The following is a 21872-nucleotide window of genomic DNA, read 5'->3' as shown; positions in this document are numbered from 1 at the left end:
GTATAGAAATTCTCTGTAAAAACCCTAACTGGCTTCTAATTTGAATGCTGATGCACAACTTATGTTTTTTGACATTTCATGAATTTTAAATATCCTTTGTAGAAAATGTATCAACAACTTCAAGAAATTAAAAATGCCAATATGAGAAATCAGATAAACCACAATGCACTTTATTTGGTATTATCATCAATCAGAATTACACATTATTAAATGGCACCAAAATTGCAATATATATTTGACTGGCCACCTCACCAAATTGCCTTTCTACTGTCCACGTTAGCTTCTTATTACCAATACCCAGCTGCATACACTTGTGTCTTCAATGTAGAAGGCTGTGAAAAGAATGACGTACAAAGCTGGTGCTGAAACGTGGCTTCCAAATACTCTTCCCACACGGCTGCTGGAGTGTAATGCAGGCCCAGTCAACATACAAATGTTGGCTTTAAATAGCTGTCCCACCACACATAAGGCGGGGAGCATACAGTGCTGCTGTCCAATCACTTAACAGGATCTGCCTACGCTTTCAACCAAGGCTGCCAGTGTTATGAATTCCGCAGACCTCCCAGAAACAAATCGTTCACCGAAATTAATGAAGATTCTCAGCAAGAATTTAGTCAACCTCCCTCAGTATAACAATCTCCGTAGCCACAGTGATTACAGTTGTAGAATTTGACAATTGGTTACCTCAGCATAATTGCCTATGAAAATCTCATACTTACCCTTATACTTCAGCAAGGGCGTACAATTTAGAACTTAGGAAAAAGCCACAAAGGCATAGAAAGCAAATATATATGCAAGCGTGCTTTTCTCAACAAATGGGCTTGTATTTATGACCTCCAAAGTCCCTTTTGTTGCCAAAATGTAACTTCACTCAAGAAGCTTCACCACACAACATTGATTAGAAGCTTCCTTTAGATTCTCTTATTTGACTTGGTTTAACTAATTAATAAATGGCACTTTCCAATGATAACTCCTAACTTAAGTGAAATTATAAAGTTAAATTATAACTTTATAATAAGCCATTTAATAATTAATAATAATTTGACCACTGAAAATATAATAACTCCCAAAAAACTCATCATTTAAATATGTCGTCTGAAATAAGAGTCATACCTATTATTTCTCCATGTGACTAAATGCACTTTCCAAAAATAGAAAGGGTCGATCTTGATCAACACCAACTTACCACAAATAGTAAGTACACAAAACTAAGCCCAAACGAAGTCTGATCTGAGCCAAACGAAGACCAACCTGTAGCTTACTGAAATATGGAGAAGATAAGACCCTCCCAAGCCAAGCCACTGCCATAGAAGAACCTCTATCCACAATAATTAGCCTATGAAGATCACAATAATAAGCTAATCCCTGAAACTCCAATGCTGAGAAAAATGGGGACATTACATTCTCTCAACTAACTTCTCTACTTTTCTTTTCCTTGTACCCCAGTATAACTGATCTCTAACTTGAGTAAACTTTTCCTTAAAGTACCCCATCTTTCACATTCTTTATCTCTAGGTGACACAAGCATCACATCTGCATATTGCTCAAGTACTTGCTTATCAACTTCATAACCCATAGGATGAATCAATATCTCCCTAGGTGCTTCCATACAAGTTACATTTGTTTCTACAATGAAGCATACTGTATCTGCACATTTCTCAACCACTGATCTAGGTATTTTATACCTTTGCTTCATCTCCTTTCGAAATCCCTTAAACATTCCAAACAAGTTTGCAGTTATGTTGCCTTTGTACTGCATGTTATAATGTTTAGTGATTAGGTCCATTGTGCATTTCTCATTAGTCTAAGCATGTGTGTAACATACTATTTTTCCATAGCCAATTTAAAAATATATTTCAAAACATATCAATATTCATAATAGAATGACAAGTGACAGTTATAAAAACTAATTCATATGAAAGAGAAATTAACAAACTTGTTCAGGTATTGCATTTCAAATTCAAGAGAACAATAACAAACTATGAAAATCCTTCCATTTCTAATACAATGTTTACGAAAGACAACATAAGGAACTAACAAAACTAAGTATCCTGATCATGTAACATAATGACAAAGATAAATGAGGATAAAAGAATCAAGTACCATATACAAAACAGGAGATGGTCATTGTGTTGAGCAAGCCTCGGCATCTGGTGAAGAGGAGAAGCATTGACATAGGCTTAACCTCCAAACCATGGACTTTAATTTATCCTCACACAATCTCAATCGAGAAAGGCCCTCCCTACCCCGGGGTTATGCTTGGGGCGGCATGGTCTTGCCACCTAAGCATTTCGATGTTAGAGTGTCAGCTAAGCAACACACAAGGCTGTGGATATCCTCCATCAATCACCCCTCTACCACCTAGCACTCTGACCTCTACTGATCATTGTGACAAGCATATCCCTAGCCTACCTTGGCTAAGGATCTCCGTGGGCTACAAATTTGCCCAATCACCCACCACTCGACTTGACAACAAGAGTTACTTATCGGACAACCACAGGCTTACTTAGTTTTACTTATATAGTTTTATGATTTAATCACATTCATTTCAGACTTTCCTTTGTGCTTAAATGGATGTTTTCTCCTCCCATCCATTTGACTTGACCCTTCCGGTCTTAGGGGTGCATCGTAGGAGATCTTGAGATCATACACAATCAGGTTTGATATTGAGTATTCTTCTTTTAATGTTATAGTTAGGCATCACGAGCTGATCTCATCTTAGAGGCATATTGTCAACACCTCTTTATGAGTCAAGCTGATTAATTTGCACAAAAGTATTTTGGTGCCTTCTTGTAGAGCATTTCATGCACAAACTATGCCAATGGAAAGTAATTAAAATTATTTATTGTGATGACAAAGAAAACTTATGATTTTTCTTGATAGTACAAACAAACAATCTATATGCATGGCATCGAAATGATGTACGGTGATTGAATAACAATTCCATCAGCAAACAATCCATGGCAATGTAGTAAGACCATTGTTTGCATAACAGTGTTAGCAACGAGCAAAGTAAACAAATGGCAACATAGGAAGAGCATTGTTGCCCAATAATATCAACAATGAACAATATAAACAATGGCAATGTAGAAAGAAAACGATGATTTCATAACCTGTAATTTAGTGTTGTGCTGCCTAGAGCGGTCTTGAAACCACGGGCCAAGATGTAGGCAAAATGCTAATTGGAATATTGGAAATGAATATGATAGAGCTGATGTATCTTCTAGGTTCACTACATTTCAGAGCTTTTCTAAATGATCTCGATTCTAAATGCAGACTTGGCTTGTTGCCATGAGATGAAAATTTTGTAGAGTATAACAAAGCTTGGACAACAAAGAAAAAGGTACTTGCATGCTCTTGGCCAGAGCATAAATAAGCACTCAAAAAATGCTCTCTTGGTTACAAAGAGGAGACCGAGGTGGTGGTGCAAGCCAGCTAACAGTTCAAAGAATGATTAATTTCAGAGCAAAATAAAAGAGTACCTCCATTGATATGAATTTTAAAAAAAATATGAGCTTGATGAAAGATGGCAAATGCTCAAATAATAAGGAGCCAATATTTGAGATATTCCAAAAGGTTTAACATTCCTCTTGATTTTCAAATATATTGGCATCATGCTGTTTGTGTCACCTCTATTTTTACCTACGTATACAAACACACACACACACACATATATATGTGCATAAACTTATTCAGGAAATTATTTTGTATCATTATATTGGTTTATGCACATGTGTGTGTGTGTGTGTGTACATGTAGGTGCAAGTACAAATGTTAAATAACACGATGTCAATATATAGAATCATAATCAAGAGACTACACAATGATCTCAGATAGAAAAGATAACAATTTTATGTTATTTAAGTGATTAATGTTTTTTTGTGTTATGAACTAACTAGATAGCTCATAGTTGTCCAAGGTATACTCTTGCTTTCCTAGTCATTAAATCGTTTACCAAGATGGTTAGAATCCATACCTGATGGTCTGTCGATAGACTTTTGGTGCCCCAATCCTTGGTTCCCATTTAGCAATACATTCCCCCTTGCGTCTTCTCTTGCATCCAAGAAGAATCTTCCACGATAACAACATACTCCTCACTTTAAATCAAGATAACTATAACAAAAGTTATTTCATAATCATCATTATGGCTAACCACCATTTCCACTAAACAACTAACCATTTATAACTTCTTGTCAAATAATAACTCTTAATTTTCAGTAAAAATTTTAATGAACAACTAACAAGTCATTTTTACATGAATCAAAATGAACAACCATAATTTCCATTTCACATGATCATAATATTCAACTAATTTAAATATCCAACTGACATTCACATGAAATATATATATATATATATATATATATATATATATATATATATATATATATATATATATATATATATATATATATATATATATATATATATATATATATATATATATAATGGCTATATGATTAAATTTAAATCGGCAAAATATTGGGATGTAACAATGTGGGTGCATGTTTGGGAACTTATGCATGATATAAAAGAAGATGTGCAATATAAGTGACCCAAACCTAAAAGGTTGATTCTTGTCCTGCTTGAGTCTCCTAAAATTCTCAAACAATTGTTTTCTCTGAATCTTGCAAACATCAAAATGTTCTCTTTCTACCACCATCTTGAATGTTGTCTGAATAAAACTCGTTGAAACAGAGTTGTGCCTTGTGCTATAGTGCATTTTGTAACCTCGGGTTTTGGCTATAATCCTAACATTTGGTTGCCTTATACCAAGAAGTATCATGACTCTCTTATCCCATCTTGTTCCGATATTAGCTTCTACCCCCTTAACCATTTTAGTAGCTATGGGTACTACTCCAACATTATCCAAACCAGCCACTAAGTGGATCAACTCTTTAGTTATCATTGTTGGTTTGTCTCCCAACCAAAACAATTGGTCATGAATCCTACTTAGTACAATTTTGATCCATTTAGGCTCATCAAACTCTTCATAGTCCATGAATTGCAAAATGTTCAGGTTTTCCAAATGTGCAAACTCTGGTTTTAGGGTCTTGTCTGGATTATAAATCTTTTCTAAATCTTCCCTAATATCCTCATTCTCAATTGACTCTATTTTGCAATGCATGTAAGTCCTTATATCCTCAACGTGCATAACTCCTTCTAGGGTTTGTGAAAACACACCAGTGGGGTCATCTCCTATGGAAATAATAGGGTTCTTTTTGAACTGGTATCTAGGTCTTTTGTTAGTGTTGTATAACTGAAGCGTATCCATGATCAACTAGCTTCAAAAACAACTGCAATTAAGAACTGAAAACAACTTTGCAATGTAGTAAATACCTCGTGTTGATTTTGCTAGGGCATCTACCAAATTCTTCACAATTGCTCTGACATTTCTTAGCTCCTTCACTCAAAGTTCTTTGTAGTCTCAAATACCTTGAATGATGACAATTAACTCAGATTTATCCTTTAAATCCTTAGCATTACACTTTTTGTCATTAATGCATTCTATGAAACTACATAAAGCTGATATAACTCACATAACATACTAAAAATTGTAGTGACCTTCCTGATTCTTGGACAAATGTCTGGGAACTGAGATATAGGATCTATAATGCATTACATACCTCATACTAACTTTGTATATCTTAACTCATTGAGTGAGGGGTCTAACAATTTTCTGGTGAAGTGATGCCCATATATCTATAATAACTATTTAGGTTGAAGTAGAAGGTTCGATGCTAGGCACTGCATCCACTTTGTTCTCTTTCTTGTTCCTTTTCCTTCCATACTTTCGTGTTTGCAATACTTCCATTTCTCACAAATGTCTTATCAATGCTCTCATATTGTGTCTTGTTAACATTAGTATAACTTCTTCCATCAAAATTGTTTCTTTTGACATTGGGTGTTCTCATTGAGTTCAAAAATTCATTGAATCTACAAAATCTAGTTGTATGCCCCAAACTGTTGCAAATATAACATGTAATAACTGAATTTCCATACCTTGGTCCATATTGATTTCCTTGCAGTTTGTAATCTCTAGCTACGTGTCCAAAATTGTTACATTTGTAGCATGTGACACCTTTGTTGATAACATTGTTCACTCCCAGATGTCTTCTTGTTGTCATGTTAGATATTTCATTTGCTCTCACACTAGATCTGTGATTAGACTTCATGCACTCATGTGATTTAGGTCCATAAAGAAAGCAAATGAAATAATAGCCAGTAGGTTTTGTATCCATGTTACCTTTGCAATCTCTCTTCATGTGCCCATATTTGTTGCATGCATAGCATCTATCTTTGAATGATTTCTTTTGTTTTCTAGTTTGTCCATTCTAATCTGTTTTTTGATTAAGTTCCTGTTCAAGTTCTATCAAAATCCCTAAAACATTCACCTTTTATATATCCAATACCCGTCATGTCTCCTTTTGGCTTTTGTAACATCAGCTACTCATCAAGTTTGTCAGTACTTGAATATAACTTATCAAGATGTAGGTTGGTTTGAATAAGTTCACCTTTCAAAATGTTATTGTACTTCTCAAGTTCCATATACTTAAGCTTTGAATCATCAAAATCTGATTTCATCTTAGTAAGTTGAGTGTTCAAATCATTACATTCATTAGATTTACCTTTCAGATCTGCTTCAAGCTTTTCTTTTTCTGATCTTCTCTCATCTGATATATTGATCAACTTGAATGATGTGACTTCAAGTTCCTACTTAAGTGCTTGATTGTCCTCCTTCAGTTTTGTAACCAAATCTGAATCCTTGATCTGTTCAAGTAGCTCTCTCCTTTTAGCTCTTGAAGTATCAACCCGATCTTTCAGCTTCTGGATATAATCTTGTGCATCCTTGAGCTTGATTTTCAATCTTTCCTTCTCATCATTGGCCTAATCTAATTCTTCAGTGCAGATTCATAGTTTCTTTGCAAATCTATTAAATCCATTGTGATCCCCCTCAAGTTGTTAAACTTCTTTTGAGTAACTATGCTCTAGTGCCAATTGTTAGAAATAGGGAATACTGGGGGGGTTGGAGGATGAATCAGTATTCCAGCATTTTTTTTCCCTACTTTGAATTTCAGCAATTAACCATATACATGCATAAACAAAGAAACTCATAACAACATATTTTATTAACTAGGGAAACCCTAGCCAAGGGAAAACCCTAGTGGGGATGGTACCCACAAGATGATGCGCTAATCAAAAATACCTTGTTAAGAGTGTTGATCCTGTTAGGAGTCTATTACATACATTTTAGTACATCTGTCCTTATTAGAGGGCTTGACCTTGTTAGAGGCCTCATCCTTGTTACAAGTTGTAATACAAAAGGAGCGCATTGCGCTTATAATAAAATACAATCTATATAAAAGATATAGATATTGTACGAAAAATGACTATACTGATATCTTCAATATCTGATAACTCCTTTGTGTGTTCCTCGCATATGATCTTGCTCATATAACCTCTTATTTGCTCTGACCATCAATTCATACACATACCAACACATACAAAGTTCGCATTACATAATCATATATATCTTATCATCGCAAAATTGTCTTCTGATATACCCTTTTTCTTTACTCTCTCCAGTTGACCTAAATAAAAAAACATGTATCATCTATCCAAAACTTGTTATCACAATCTGCTAAGTGAGGGTAAACATCTAGGATGCCATCCCTTCATTACTAAGTTCTTGAATTGTCAAGACAATTCAATTCCTTAGCCCAGTTATCCATTCTTTACCATATATTTTGGATCTGCGATATATGGCTATCTTCATGTTATTCACCCAAAACTTATTCCAACTAACATACCAACATCAGCAAACATAGGAATACCATATATTCTCACTATTTTACCATATACCAAAATTGTGACCATATACAGGCTACTTCCAGTGAAGCTCGTTGACTGAAATTGTATGGTTGTTGACAGTTCTTGTTATATTTAGACAATTTCTTCATCATATTAAACCAAAGTGTTATCCTTGCATTAAGCAAACTTATCCGATAACAATGTTTCCATAAAGGACAACATCTATCCATCAATATTAGCCAACTTGCCAACACCTCATCTATAGTGATAGGGCCTCAACGGAAGCCTCTGCTGATGACCAAATATGCAACTTCCCCATGTGCTTCCACTTCTACATCTGAGTTGTCTTCTTCCATCTCTTACCCAACAAGGTGATCGTAAGTTTAGAAAGGGTCTACATCCACATCATCATGATCAAGAGCAGCAACCCAACCTACTAAATATTGATCAATGTCATCCAAGTCAGTTGTTTGATGTGAAGTTTTCCATTGCACCTTCTTTTATGCAATCGAAGGTTGTACTGCACATACACAAGGTCATTTGGGCATTGTTGAATCAAACTTCTGTACACTTTTTGTGTGGATAACCTTAGAAATGTTCTAATTGTGCTCACAACTAGAAGCACTACAAAGATGCAATAATATGTGGATAGAAACCTTTTCAAGATTAGGTGTTGTAGCACCATAATTTTCTGAGCGCAAATTTGCAAGCATAAAAAAGCTATTTATAACTTAGTAAGATTTCAATGAACTTAATGAAAAAAAAAATAGTATAATAAAAATTAGAACATTTTCTTTTTTGTCTATCTACAAGTTCTCTCCTATGTTTGCAACCAGGTGAAGAAAACAATGTTCCTTTCACTTTCATATAGCTCTCTAACTCATTAAGTCTTGAAGGTGCTCATCATCAACTAATCTCCAAATACATGTGTCAAGGCCAAGCTTAACCTCTGCATCTACTCTAAAAGTTTTGGAGAAAAACAACTTGGGCTTCAAGTAGAATGTGGGAGCATGAATATGTTGGTGGAGTTGTTAGTTCCACCTCTGATCAATTATATGCCATATGGGTCCATATTTGGACTTGTTTGACCCATACAAGTGTTGAATGACCTCTTTAGCCCTATCCATTACCTCATATAGATACCCCATCAGAATTTTATCCTCATTCACCATTCGCAGAATCCTCGTCGACAATTTTTTCACCTAGACATAGAAAAAGAAAAAAATCAGCTAATTGAAATATCATAATGAATCATCAATTGATGTTTGAAAACTTGCATTGATGATCTTCTCCATCGTATTGGCACATCTAACATAAAAATGCCCTTCACAACCTTCTCTATTTTAGGCTTCTTGGCATAAGGACTCTCTGACGATCTCTCACAATGGGCTGCACAAGTGTTCCAAAATAATGTTAGATGCCTAGCTATTAGAAGTTTTCTAGTCACAATCTGGACGACATTGCACACTCCCACTTCCATCAGCACTCCATCCAACATGTTGCATAAAGTCTAACACTTGATCAGAGGCATCATCTAATTTTAAAAATACTATTTTTCACCTTGAAGCAGCTAGAAAGTTGATCAGTGTCCAATTTTTGCTATCTATCCACCCATTGGATATAATGCTGCAGCCATTCTTTTCCCAAATTCATCTTTGGTCTTCCACCAGTCAATGAATGTTTTGGACCTCATCTTGTAATAATGATCCACTCACCTCATGATGACTTGGGGCCTTGAACCCCTAATTTGACGAAGTCATTGCAATGACCAATTAATCTTAATATAGACTAGATAAAGCGTTGAAGGCAATATTGTTGTAATGCAAAAGTCTAACAACTGCCAACTTTGTCTCATTTTGCATGCTACATCTCTTTGTTGCATATAGTGCCTTGCCATCCAGGTTGAGCAACGGGAGTATTATGTGCAACCAACCACATTTACCAATCATCATCTTTGTGGCCCAATGGAAGAGGCCTCCACATCTGTTTGCAACCCTATCTAGAACTGAAATCTACAATTAGAGTTGTCATTGCCTTTGTTGTGCTCTTTTTTCCTGCCTTCTTTTGTGCATATGCTTCAAGACTTGCTAACAGCTCCTTTGTAGTCTCTTTTTGACAGTCATCACATGGTGTAACATCGTGGCATTTGACCATTGCAAGGCAATATTTGAGCTGACTTAGGCTCCCAATAATCTTCTTAGTGCAATGGTTACAAGTGACATCTCCATGATTTTCTCATGGTGTCATATGTTTCCAACAACTATCCCTGTTTCTGCTACCAACCATCTTTTATACAAGTAGGTAGAGAACCTAGCAAAAATGAGACAAGATTAATAATTAGCGAACATAAAGAATTGCAGAAATTTATTGAAATACATTTTTTTATACATAATAAATATGGTGTACTTTGTAACTGTAATTGAACTATATTGCTGCTTGCAAGTTTCAAATAATCCTGCTGCTTACAAGTTTCTAATAATCCTACTGCCAATGATTGCTTCAAACAACATTCAGTTGCAAGCTTACTTAATGTATAGAATGCTTTAATAATGTTCCTAGACCATTTATTGCTAAGTGTTTATGGATTTTGTAACTTCTTATGAAATTTAATTTCAGTTTTTGTTTATTATGATTTATCTAACACATTTATATTGTAACAATTTTTAAAATAGACCACCTATTACATTTTATTTCTATAATTGAAAATTATGTAATATTTAATACTTATGATATTAGTTGATCTAAATTAAATGAACTCAATTGATATTCAGATTTCACACATATATATGTGTGTGTGTGTGTGTATGTATATGAAAGCGGTATGCTATATTTATCTAAGATTTCCATAAACACCTCAATATCTACTTCTGCAACGTTGAAAACAATCGATGATTCTAGCACACTTAAACTATTTAGTCCAGACTCCAAACCTTCAACGAAATTCCATACATTTAAATTTTTGTTATTATCTACTTCTGTAAACAATTGATGATTCAGAGGCCAAACTTTAACTTCACCTCATGCTCAATAAACACATGTAGCCTTCCCCTTTGTCCATTGCGACTTTATAAAACCCTAAATGCCTATGGCTCTGTATAAACCCTAAATGCCTATGACTCTACACAACCCTAAATGCCTGCACCTTCTATTTTTATTCTCATCACCAAGAAATGCATTTCTCATCGCTAAGAAAGATGAAAAATAAAACCCTACAATGCACGTAATTTATTAAATGACTTCCCTTTTTATTTCACAAGCAATTTTATGTTCATTGTATCGTGCAATTCAACAATTTTTTGACAAAAAAGGTATCACACTTTTTGAGAAAAATTGGCCTCATGTTTTTGGGTGATTAAATCATATCACTTTCTGACTTGTGATTTTTGAAATTTATTCACATTTTTTGCAATTATGGTGCTCAATTTTTACAAATTGGAGTTTTTCCACCAAACCTCATAGCTTTGATTAGGGAAAGCATGCATGTCTCACCAAAATTAGGGACACTCAAGATTTACAATCCTCAAGCCAAGTTGCAGCATCAGACAACATAAAATTTCATCACATTATAAGCTCAAAATGAGCCTTCATGGTGTTATATAACAACTCCTAACAATATGATATTATCTCTACTCTCCAAACTTAACCTCTCAATCCAAGGGTTCACAATAAACACGCTTAAATCTGCTTTTACCACCTCGTAGAAACTGGTCGCCTTCCTCTGGCGAATTGTCACATGTTTTTAAAATGTCACTTAAGTACATGAAAAGGGGACAACTTAAGTCCCATGGCTAGACATCACTTTAAGTTTCCTAGAAAGACATACCCAATTTAAAATAACTTAAGTTCCCTTAAGTTGCATAAAAGGATATGCACACAACTCAAAATTGGAATTTAGAACAAGCCAATTTCTCATCCAATGATGCTCTACATCCTCTTCTTCTTGGATAATTCAAGGAAAGGACTGTCAAACTTAGCTAATCATCTTGATTTGAATTGGGGACATTAGATGTTGGCTCTATCAGTTCAAAATGGATGCAATGGTAATCCAATGAATGTAAATTAATATTCTTGGTTTCAAGACTACACCGTATACAATCTAACTAGAAGGATATGTGACCAATAGTCAAGAACAAATGTGAAATCTTGTAAAATTGTTGTATGGTTTGAAGCAAGCCTCATGAGCATTGTGTGAAAAACCCAGCAAAAGCCTCTTGAAAGTGAATTTCAGCCACTTTGAATTTGACAATACAACTCATTTTGTCAAAAAGGCATATGTGAGAATTGTATATCTCGCTATTTATGTGGATGATCTATTCACAATTGATAACGATGAAAAATACATTGCAACTATGAATAAAATTGAAGAAAAGATTTGAAATGAATGACTTGAGATACGTTTATTACTATTTGGATATTGGAGTGATTCAAAAACTCAAGTGTAACTTCTGCCCAACATAAATGTATGCATTCCTATGGACCAAATTTTGAAACTAAAACCAGATGGTATTAGAGTATATTGAGGCATCTATGTATGGACAACTTGTTGGAAGTCTTTTTTTATATAATCAAAACACAACTTGACATTTTCTTTTTGCTGTTGATGTCCTTTCTAAATTCATGCAATAATGCAAAGAAAATCACTTGCTAGTAGTGGAGTAGGGTCTTCAATATTTTAAATAGACGTATGTACTTAAATACTCCCAAGGTAAATACATTTTAGATAGTCAGGTATTCAGATTCCAATTATGGGAGTGATTTAGAATTCGATATTTATTGCTTCAATTTCTTACCTATATACTATCTGATATTTATAATTTAATTAGGTTGAGATTTGTGCCTGATATTGTCTTACTATTTCTGATTCAATCAATATTCATACAAGTGATATGCTTAAGATGTCTATGAATATGTTTTCCTATTGATTAATGGAATCCACATTAATACTATGTATTATTTCACTGCTTTCTATTTTTTCTGTTATGAAGAGTAACAAACTATCTTATATCTCTTATGAATATTCATTACCATATAAATACTTCTTACGTACTTCATGAACATATATATCTTCTCATTAATGTTCTATACCCCTTATTCTTTAATCACCTTTATCGCCTTATTTACTCCCTTTCTATTACAAACTCACTAAATCTCATTTATATATGGTGGCAACTCACATCATTATTCCTTATGCATGGGTGTCTAGGTACCTTTATTCCTTTGACCCGCTTCCTTATCGGCTGTTATTCTCCCCGTTTTACTAATGTTTTTCCCACTTCTTATGTCTCCCTCGTTACCCTTCCACACAACCTAATGACGTGGTTTATATAATGGGCCAAGCGGTGTCAATGCTTCCCCATTCTATACCCCTTATTCTTTAATCACCTTTATCACCTTATTTGCTCCCATTCTATTACAAGCTCACTAAATCTCATCTAATATGGCGGCAACTCACATCATTATTCCTTATGCACGGCTGGCTGGCTACCTTTATTCCTTTAACCCACTACCTTATCGGCAATTATTCTCCCCCTCTTCTACTAATGTTTTTTCCACTTCTTATGTTTTCCTCGTTACCCTTCCACACAACCTAATGACGTGGTTTATATAATGGGCCAAGCGGTGTCGATGCTTCCCCATACACTTGGGCCCCCAACCAGAAGGGTGGTGTCCCTTCCATTAATTTCATTTTTTATTTGTCATAATTTAAAATACAACATGATTAGTGTTAAATTAGGAGTGTCTCATATAATTTAACATTATGATTATTAAAGTATATATATGAATGGATAATAGATTATCATTGTCTTGAAACACATATCTTAATAATTGGATTGAATAATGATACTATTTAATTAAATGGATTATTCATTTTTAAATTTTTTTTATGATGTGATTACTTAATGTCTTCTACTATCAAGGATTATTTGTAATGGCTTCAAGGTGACATTGTAATCAAAGTGTTGTAATGATAAGGATTATTTGTCTATGTCACTAATAATTGATGTTCCTTATTTTAATCTCAATTTGATATATTTATTCTCTTTTATCATTATTTATTTTCTTAATTTAATATTATTATTATATAATAATAATACAACATCATTATTATTTATTTGTGATTTGAATAATGTGCTTCTCACTAGGGTGGGGTGGAACTTGATGAAGGAGGCCAATTGGTGTAAACTTTTGAAAGCCAAGTATCTGGAAAATTTGAAATTCTCTCACTGCATTTGGAGAAATGATCTTCCTATGGGATCTAAAATTTGGGGTAATATAGTGAGAAACAAAACTCTTTTGAAAGAAGGTGTGAGGTGTCTGTTGGGTGAGGGTAATCAGATTAATTTTTTGGAGGATCCGTGGCTTACTGAAAAGCCTCTAACAAGAATGAAGTATGGGTCCCTTCGAGATCACCTTCAGGAGCAGGTGGGGAATAATGTTGTTGATTTTATTGGCCCGGGGAGGAACTGGAAAAAGGTTGAATTGCAACAAAATGCTTTAGATGGTGGGGAGCTGATCAAAGAGCTAAATGGTCTGCTTGAAGGGTACAGAATCTCGGGAGCAGACCAGAATGATACATTCATTTGGAAGGCTACCTCGACGGGGGAGTGCTCTGTTAGATTTGCGTACAAATTAATGTTTGATAAAGCCTTAGAGCCTAATTACTGGGGGAATATATGGTTTAGCCATTTAATCCCAAAGATTAATATTTTCTGGTGGACCACCATTCATGGGAAAATACTCACTATTGATAATCTCATGAAAAGGGGATTTCAATTATCCAATAGATGCTATTTGTGCAAGAAAGCGGAGGAGAATATTACCCATATGTTCCTTGATTGTAATTATGCTTCTAATGTTTGGAGGAGGCTATTACAGAAACTAGATGTGAATTGGGTATTTAATAAGGGAATCAAGCAATTTGTTGAGTGTTGGCAAGGTCCTTTTACCCACCCCCTCCTTGTCAGTATGTGGAAGGTAATCCCCCCCCATGTTTGCTGGGGTATTTGGAAGGAGAGAAATAATAGGGCATTTAGGAATGAAGAGAGAAGTGAGGATGTTGTGGTGGACAAGATTTGCAAACTTCTGGTTGAGAATATGAAGTGTAGTAGGTGGAGGAAGCCGGCGATCCCCCCTAATAAGCTGGATATCAGGATTGCCAAGTGCTGGAATTTGAAGGAGGGGATAATGGAGACTGATAATTCCAATCTGTTAGCAAGGAAAAGGACATGATGGAAACCCTTGAGAGAGAACTGGGTCAAGCTCAACTTTGACAGTGCTTCTAGAAAGGAGGGATTGGTGGCTGGAGGTATAGTTAGAGACAGTGAGAGTAGGATGCTCTTGGCATATATTGGATAGTTGGGGAAAGTGTCCAACAATATTGTGGAAGCAATGGTTCTTTTTTGGGGTCTGAAATTGGTGATTAGTGTTGGATGGGAAAACGTGGAGATTGAAGGTGACTCAAAAATCATTATAGAGATTGTAAAATACATCATGAAGGGTGGGCTATCAAACGTATTGTAGAAGACATCAGACACTAACCAATTATTTTAAAAAGATTTGAAACACATCATATTTTTCGGGAGGGAAATGGGGTGGCTGATGGAATGGCGACTTTAGGTCTAAATGTGAAGGGACTACAATGTTGGACGAAATTTAATGCCTCACCAAACTTGGTAAGAGATTTAGTGAATAAAAAAATCAAGCATGATGAAATCTAGCTGGAGGATCCTTTTAAATTATAGTGAGTTGTTGAGTAGGTGGATGGGACAAAGTCATTATGGTCAGATGGAAAGGAGTGACGGAAAAGGTACTTGTGACAATAAATTCACATGGCCCTAAAAAGAAAGAATTTTGAACTTTGAGATGAATGAATTTTTAATGATTTTTTTGTGTGTGTCCTCGTATGCTATGATGAGTAAAAGTTCAAATTTTAAATAGTTTGGGAGTATTGGGAATGATGGAAAAGATTGGAGAAGAGATAGAGGTAGTCAACACATGACATTTATCTCTAAATGGGACACAACTATTATTAACAATAAAGGCCTTTATGTTTGCTTAAGGGCCATTATTTTTGCACCTAAGTGTGACTGCATTTTTAGTAATTGCCTCTGGGTTTGGGAGGAGAGAATTTTAGAGAAAATTGCAGAGATGGGGGAAGATCTTTTGCAAATTGAGCCATCCATGATAGAGGAGAGTGCTAGGAAGCCGCTAGTGTGGTACATGCTAAAAGAGGGAGAATTCATCCTGTTTATGGAGGCATTGAATGGATATGATGAGAATTGCTCCCTGTAGTTTGTCAATTCTTGGGAGGATCGAAGAGTCATGATTAATGGCATCTCGTTTCATATCTCAGAGGAAGTCATCTCTTTGGTGACAGGACTTGCTATGAGGGGAAGGAAATGGAAAAAAGTGACAAGGGTGGCTGATGAAGCGAGTTTGCATCGCTTCTTTTTGGAAGGGAAGGAACCTATTTGACATAGAGGAGGATTTATGTAGGAGAAGCTCCCAAAGCCATAGAATGAAGTTTGTTTGATGTTGATGAAGTACCTAACTCTGGAAGGGAGGTATGTTGTCTATTATTACTATCATTTCCCTCTCCTAAACCATTTTCGCCACTGTGACTTTATTTCTATTCCATTCTTTCTGTTACATGATTTAGTGGATACGGTTACTGATGTTAAAGAAAAAATAAGGTAGGGAGTTAATTATACCATTTTGCATCAAGGGTTGATGTTCTAGCTTTATCAATTTCACCTTGCTTTGGTCCCCCTTAGGATTGTTGAGATTGATATTCTTGCTCACTCCAACCACTGTCCCCAACAGGTCCCCCTTAGGATCACAGGCCCTAGAGCCCCTACCCCACAGCCTTTGCCCAGTGGGTCCCCTATTGAGTTGAAGCCCACCCCCTTAAGGTAAAAAAGGGAAGTCAGACAAAGGGAAAGAGAAGGAACTCGAGGAATCAGAGGACAAGGGGAGAGGTGGTAGGAGGAGGTCGGGGAGGATTGCGAAATCCAATGCTAAAAGGCAGCTGAGATCTAGGGCCTTGTACGAGGAGTCGGATTTGGAGGAGATGGGTCGTCCTAAACAAAGGATTAAAGAGAAGGCTCCAAATTTTGGTGAGGGGAACGTGGAGTAGGAGGAAGTGGAGGTTTCCGATTCCTCAAGGTCTGGCTCAAGAGGTGGGATTAAAGGGAGGAAAGAGAACACATGTTTTGGCCACCATTGCTTTGGGATGTGTGGACTTAACTCGAGACCAGTTCCCTAAAACTGTGGATAGAGTGCCCTCACCTATTACGATATCCTCTCCTGTAAAGGTTTCTTCCAAAGATAATGTTATACCTAACCCTCTGATTGTGCAAGATGTCACTAAGGTGCAAGTGGATGGTTACCATTTTGACAAGCAGGAGGTCACCTAGGAGGTCCAAAAGATGGTTGGCAATGATCTGTGGGAAAGAATCCATGCTCTGGAGGAAAGAATGCATCTCTTGACTAAATTTACTGTCAAGGTGACGAATGTTGCTGCTACCACGTTACATTTGCTAAAGGACTAAGAGGGTGATTTGACTAACGAGGCCTCCAGGATGCTGTTTGACTTCCTTGCGGAAGATTGGTCTAAAATCCTCTTGGGGAGAAAGGATGCCAAGAAGCCTTAGGGCTCTTTCCTCCTGGTTTATTATGTTGTTTTTTTGCTGGTTGTTGAACTTTGTTGGGTTTAAGGTGGTAGTGCCTTTGTTTTTTGGCTTTTTTAATTTTGTAAGTTCTAGTACAAGCAGTAGTTGTGTTATGCCTGTTGATACTTTTTTAGTTGTGATTCTGAACAATGTTTTTGTATTAAAGTGGTAGGGGTTAATTTTGGTTGGTGGTAATCTGCTGGTGGTTCACCAGTTTGACTGTTTAATGGGCCAGCCCCCTTGTTTTGGCTGTTTTTTAATTCAAAAACAGTAATATTATTTATTATTGAATCTTTATTTAGAATGGGAACATCATAAGGATGCTTGAAGATCTACTGGAACTACAAGCTTTAACAACACTCCTAATTGACAATACATCCATTGTCAAAATGACAAGAGAATAGTCTTCCACAATAGAACAAAACATATCACAGCAAAGTTTCATTTGACTCAATATCATGTTAAAAAAGGTAGTTGACAACTCAAATATTGTCCAACTGCAGGCCATCTAACAAATATTCTTACCAAAACACTTCCATAAGACAATATTGAAAAATTTAGAAGGAATGCTTAGTTTAATTGTACTCTCTTCATTAAGGTGGGGAATGCAAATATTCATCTCATATATAGTATTGTGTTTTTCGTATTGTTGTTTTTCAGTTTAGCTTTGCCAATTGAACTTCTTAAATGACCTATAAATACAACTATAACTCTTCATTTTTAAATAATTAAAACATGCCACTCTCTTCTGGCTTTCAATCCTGCGCTGACATCAAATGCCAAGCCTGTGGATAACAACCAAAAGGAAAAGACAAACGTCAGTAAATATGGGCATATATAACCAATTATTACGTTCATGTATTCCATTGGAAAAAGTAAGGATTTAGATCATCTAGTGTCAGTTGTATTTTGTAATTACTAATAATAATGACGGACCTCTTTTCATTGTTTACTTTAAAACGTTCCTCTGTAAATAAACTCGTGTGCAAACATCTGCAGGTTTTCGTGGATTCATCGAGATGATTTAGTTAACCTTATAGTTGAAGCAATCTCAAATCCAGCTTATCAAGGTATAATCAAAGTTTAGGTCTTGACTAAGGTGCAGAAATTTGAGAAAGAATAGATAGAACTTCTGTAGGTGATCCATCCAAATGCACATTAATGTTTAGCCAATGGGATTTATTATGTTCATTGATTTAGCAGTTATGCCGTCCTCTTACATTTTTCCTTTTTAATAGGAGTAATCAATGGTACGGCACCAAATCCAGTGCGACTAGCAGAAATGTGCAATAGTCTGGGAAACATTATGGGGCGACCATCTTGGCTTCCTGTACCAGATTTTGCAGTAAAATCCATTCTTGGTGAAGGTGCTTGTGTTGTACGTTTCTCCACCCATCACTTGAGAAGCTTATCCATCCTAGACAATGGCTCACAAAAATGGTGTAAGTTTATTCCACGTGGGAAGAAAACTTGCATCTTTGCTGTGGCCCATTTCGAGCACTGGAAAAGCTACTTGTTCATCTTCTCCCACCAAAATTAGAATAAATACAATAACACAACAATGGAGTTTATTTTGACATGGCATGAAATACGTGCAGGTATTGGACGGGCAAAGAGTGATGCCAAAGAAAGCTCTCGAGTTGGGTTTCAAGTTCAAGTACCATCATATAGATGATGCTCTCAAGGCCATCCTCTCCTCTTAGCCCGCTCTATATTCCTCTATTTTGTGTTGGTACCATAGTGATTTTCGTGTAAATTTTTCGTTCCGGTCAGTATGTAATGAAAAATTGCAACAGTTTTGTTTCACTCAATATCCTTGCCCATCCCAGATGATTTGTTTGAATGCGTAACTCGTAATCTTAGAATAAAATCATTTGTCCTGTCTTTCCCAAATTCATACGAAATACATTTGCATTCAGTTTGAACACTATGTTCTAAACGGGCACATTATAAAAGTGTGAGCTTTTGCTGTTCTCATTCTAAAAGGAGTCTTAGCGAATGAACTGTAATAATCTATACGAAAATCTTGACCAGAAAGCTCAGATTATGTCTAATCCATTTGAATGTTCAATTTGGTCATTTGAGAATTCTATGATGGCAATCGATTAATTTTGTAAATATAAAAAATGTTGGAAGAATCAACTACAGGTTATCGTCGGTCTATAAATTATTTACTTCTGCATATAACTATTTCTGGCTCTTGGTAGTGGAAGATGCATTCCTGGGGGATGGCAAGTACGTTTCTAGATTTGGCGGAAAGCTGATTTTTACTAGCACATAAATATATTTATTAGCCGATAGGCTATTTATGCGGGGATTGCCTACCGGAATTCAAGGTCTGACGCCGGGAAGATGTAAAAACCGGCATTTCTTTTTTCGTATTTGGTAATTTTGTCAGGAAAAACAGAATGGCTTGGGGGAAGTGTGCAGCAATATCCGGTTGATTGGCAGCAGAGATCAAAGATCCTGCCAGAAGACGAAGAGCTTGACTTGGAACTTTCTGCACCGCGATGGAAGCTGGCGTGGCTTACGATTTTGCCGCCATTTTCTTCCGGGATGCAAAGGCGAAGACAAATTTTGCACAATAAACAATCCCTGTTTCTTCAAGAGTCTTATAGAAATTAAGATTCTCCAGACCTTATCAAATTCCATGATTGCAGGATGTTCACAAACTGGATCTGCTGAAAAAGCCTTCGAATATCTCAAGAAAATCCAATTGGCAGGTGTAAAGCTAAATTCTCCAACCTTTGTTAGCATTCTAACAGCCTGTCCCAAATGAGAGCTATGGATAAGATGAAGACATTTCATCACAGCATGAAGGATAGGGGAATTTTATTGGAGGTTGTTCGTACTGCTCTGCGAGATATTTTATGCAAAATGTGGAAGCATAGACAAGAAATGTGCATCTATTTAGAAAAATGCATAAAAGAAATATGGCCTCATGGAATGCCACGATTACAAGATATGCAGAAATTTGTTTTGCTGACAAGGCCTAAGAAATCTTCAAGCCAACCAATTTGACAGTTGTAAGCCAGTAACCTCCAGCCTTCTCGCGTGCATCAAAATAAGATCTTTGGAAGAGGATATGGAGATCGATCAAAGCTTAATGGAAGGGGGCTTTTGTCAGTATGCAGAATAATCATTTCCCCAGCACAATACGAACGACGTTACAATTTCACGGGCTTTCTAAGCTCATAGTTTGCTTCCTTAAATGCATAATCAAACTAACCGACCAATGACAGTGTGGGAGTTAGGTTGGTGCAAACTACAGGCTCCACGAAATCAAAGGCCTCTACCAAGTTATCCACTACTGACTTCCAGCCTCCATTAGAATATAACTAAAATATAATTATTCTGCCAATAAAATTTTTTGCATCAATTATCCTCCAGCATTTTGAACTTGTCATTTCTACCCTCAACAAGGGTGCTTCAGTGGCCATATCTCTTATTTCGGTTTTCTTCTATAACAGTCGTGTTTACCATAATAAACATAAACTAACAAAATAAATCTTGATAAATAGGAGATAATTTCCACAGCAAGTCAAAATCACACAGTTAAATCCTGATAGCAATATCACAAAATAAATCTTCTTCATAGGCTCCTTAGTACCCTAAAGACCTTGTCAACATAAATTAACAAAATAAATTTTCATTGGCTCCTTAGTTGTCTAAAGACGTCGTCAGAATACCATATGCACAATATAAGAAAAAAATTAGTTTAATAGAAGTTTGTTTTTATCAGCATACCAACTATTTTGATTAATAGATATATGTTGAGAAGATTGCTGACTTCACAATTTATTTATTCTCAAGGATAAAAGTGTAAAAGAAATATATATACATATTCACCAAAGCATTACAACTACACAAAATTCTCCCTTTTGCAAAAGTATGCATGCATGGTGATACTTTGTAAAAGATCGTAAGCATCCTTGTCGCCTCCCATATTATGTTTCCATGTCATACTAGGTGATGAAATAAGATGACAAAAAATATTACAAAGACATTAAAGATAGAATGTCAATAATAACATTTTAAAGAAAGGGTTGATATTTGAATAATTAATGTATAATTGATTTTTAAGAATATATATTATTAAATTTAAATAATAATCATCATGAACATTCTTTATGATGAAGCATGATATTTTCTTCATTCTGATTTACATGTCATTTGAAATACAACAATATCTTTCATTGAGTATTTTTTGGTTTAATATTGTCATTTACTTTTATCTTTACCCATAGGATTTGCATTTGATGGTATGTAAATAGATTAATAAACAATAACTAATTTATGAAATTGCATAAATCTTATTAAATTTGATAAAGATAATATTTATATACTTTAAAATACAATTATTGATTTCTTTGTAAACAATTTACAACT

At 35.5% G+C, this 21872-nt stretch overlaps 1 protein-coding gene across 1 annotated transcript in view; it reads left to right on the top strand.

The window, feature by feature from the left end:
- SULA (NAD(P)-binding Rossmann-fold superfamily protein) overlaps nucleotides 1-19562 on the top strand; it is a 222543-nt gene extending 202981 nt beyond the window's left edge. Inside the window, exons 10-12 of the mRNA XM_089792284.1 lie at nucleotides 18483-18553; nucleotides 18722-18861; nucleotides 19082-19562. Coding sequence (XP_089648410.1) covers nucleotides 18483-18553; nucleotides 18722-18861; nucleotides 19082-19186 — 316 coding nt within the window. The 3' untranslated portion in view covers nucleotides 19187-19562. The remainder of the gene's footprint in view (nucleotides 1-18482; nucleotides 18554-18721; nucleotides 18862-19081) is intronic.
- Nucleotides 19563-21872: the final 2310 nt, after the last annotated feature.

This window comes from Cupressus sempervirens, chromosome 7, assembly GCF_028749045.1.
Source record: "Cupressus sempervirens isolate cs-2001-9-10 chromosome 7, ASM2874904v1, whole genome shotgun sequence".
Lineage (NCBI taxonomy): Eukaryota > Viridiplantae > Streptophyta > Pinopsida > Cupressales > Cupressaceae > Cupressus > Cupressus sempervirens.
Note: the sequence above shows the minus strand (reverse complement) of the source record. Positions and strands in the feature narration are given on the sequence as shown.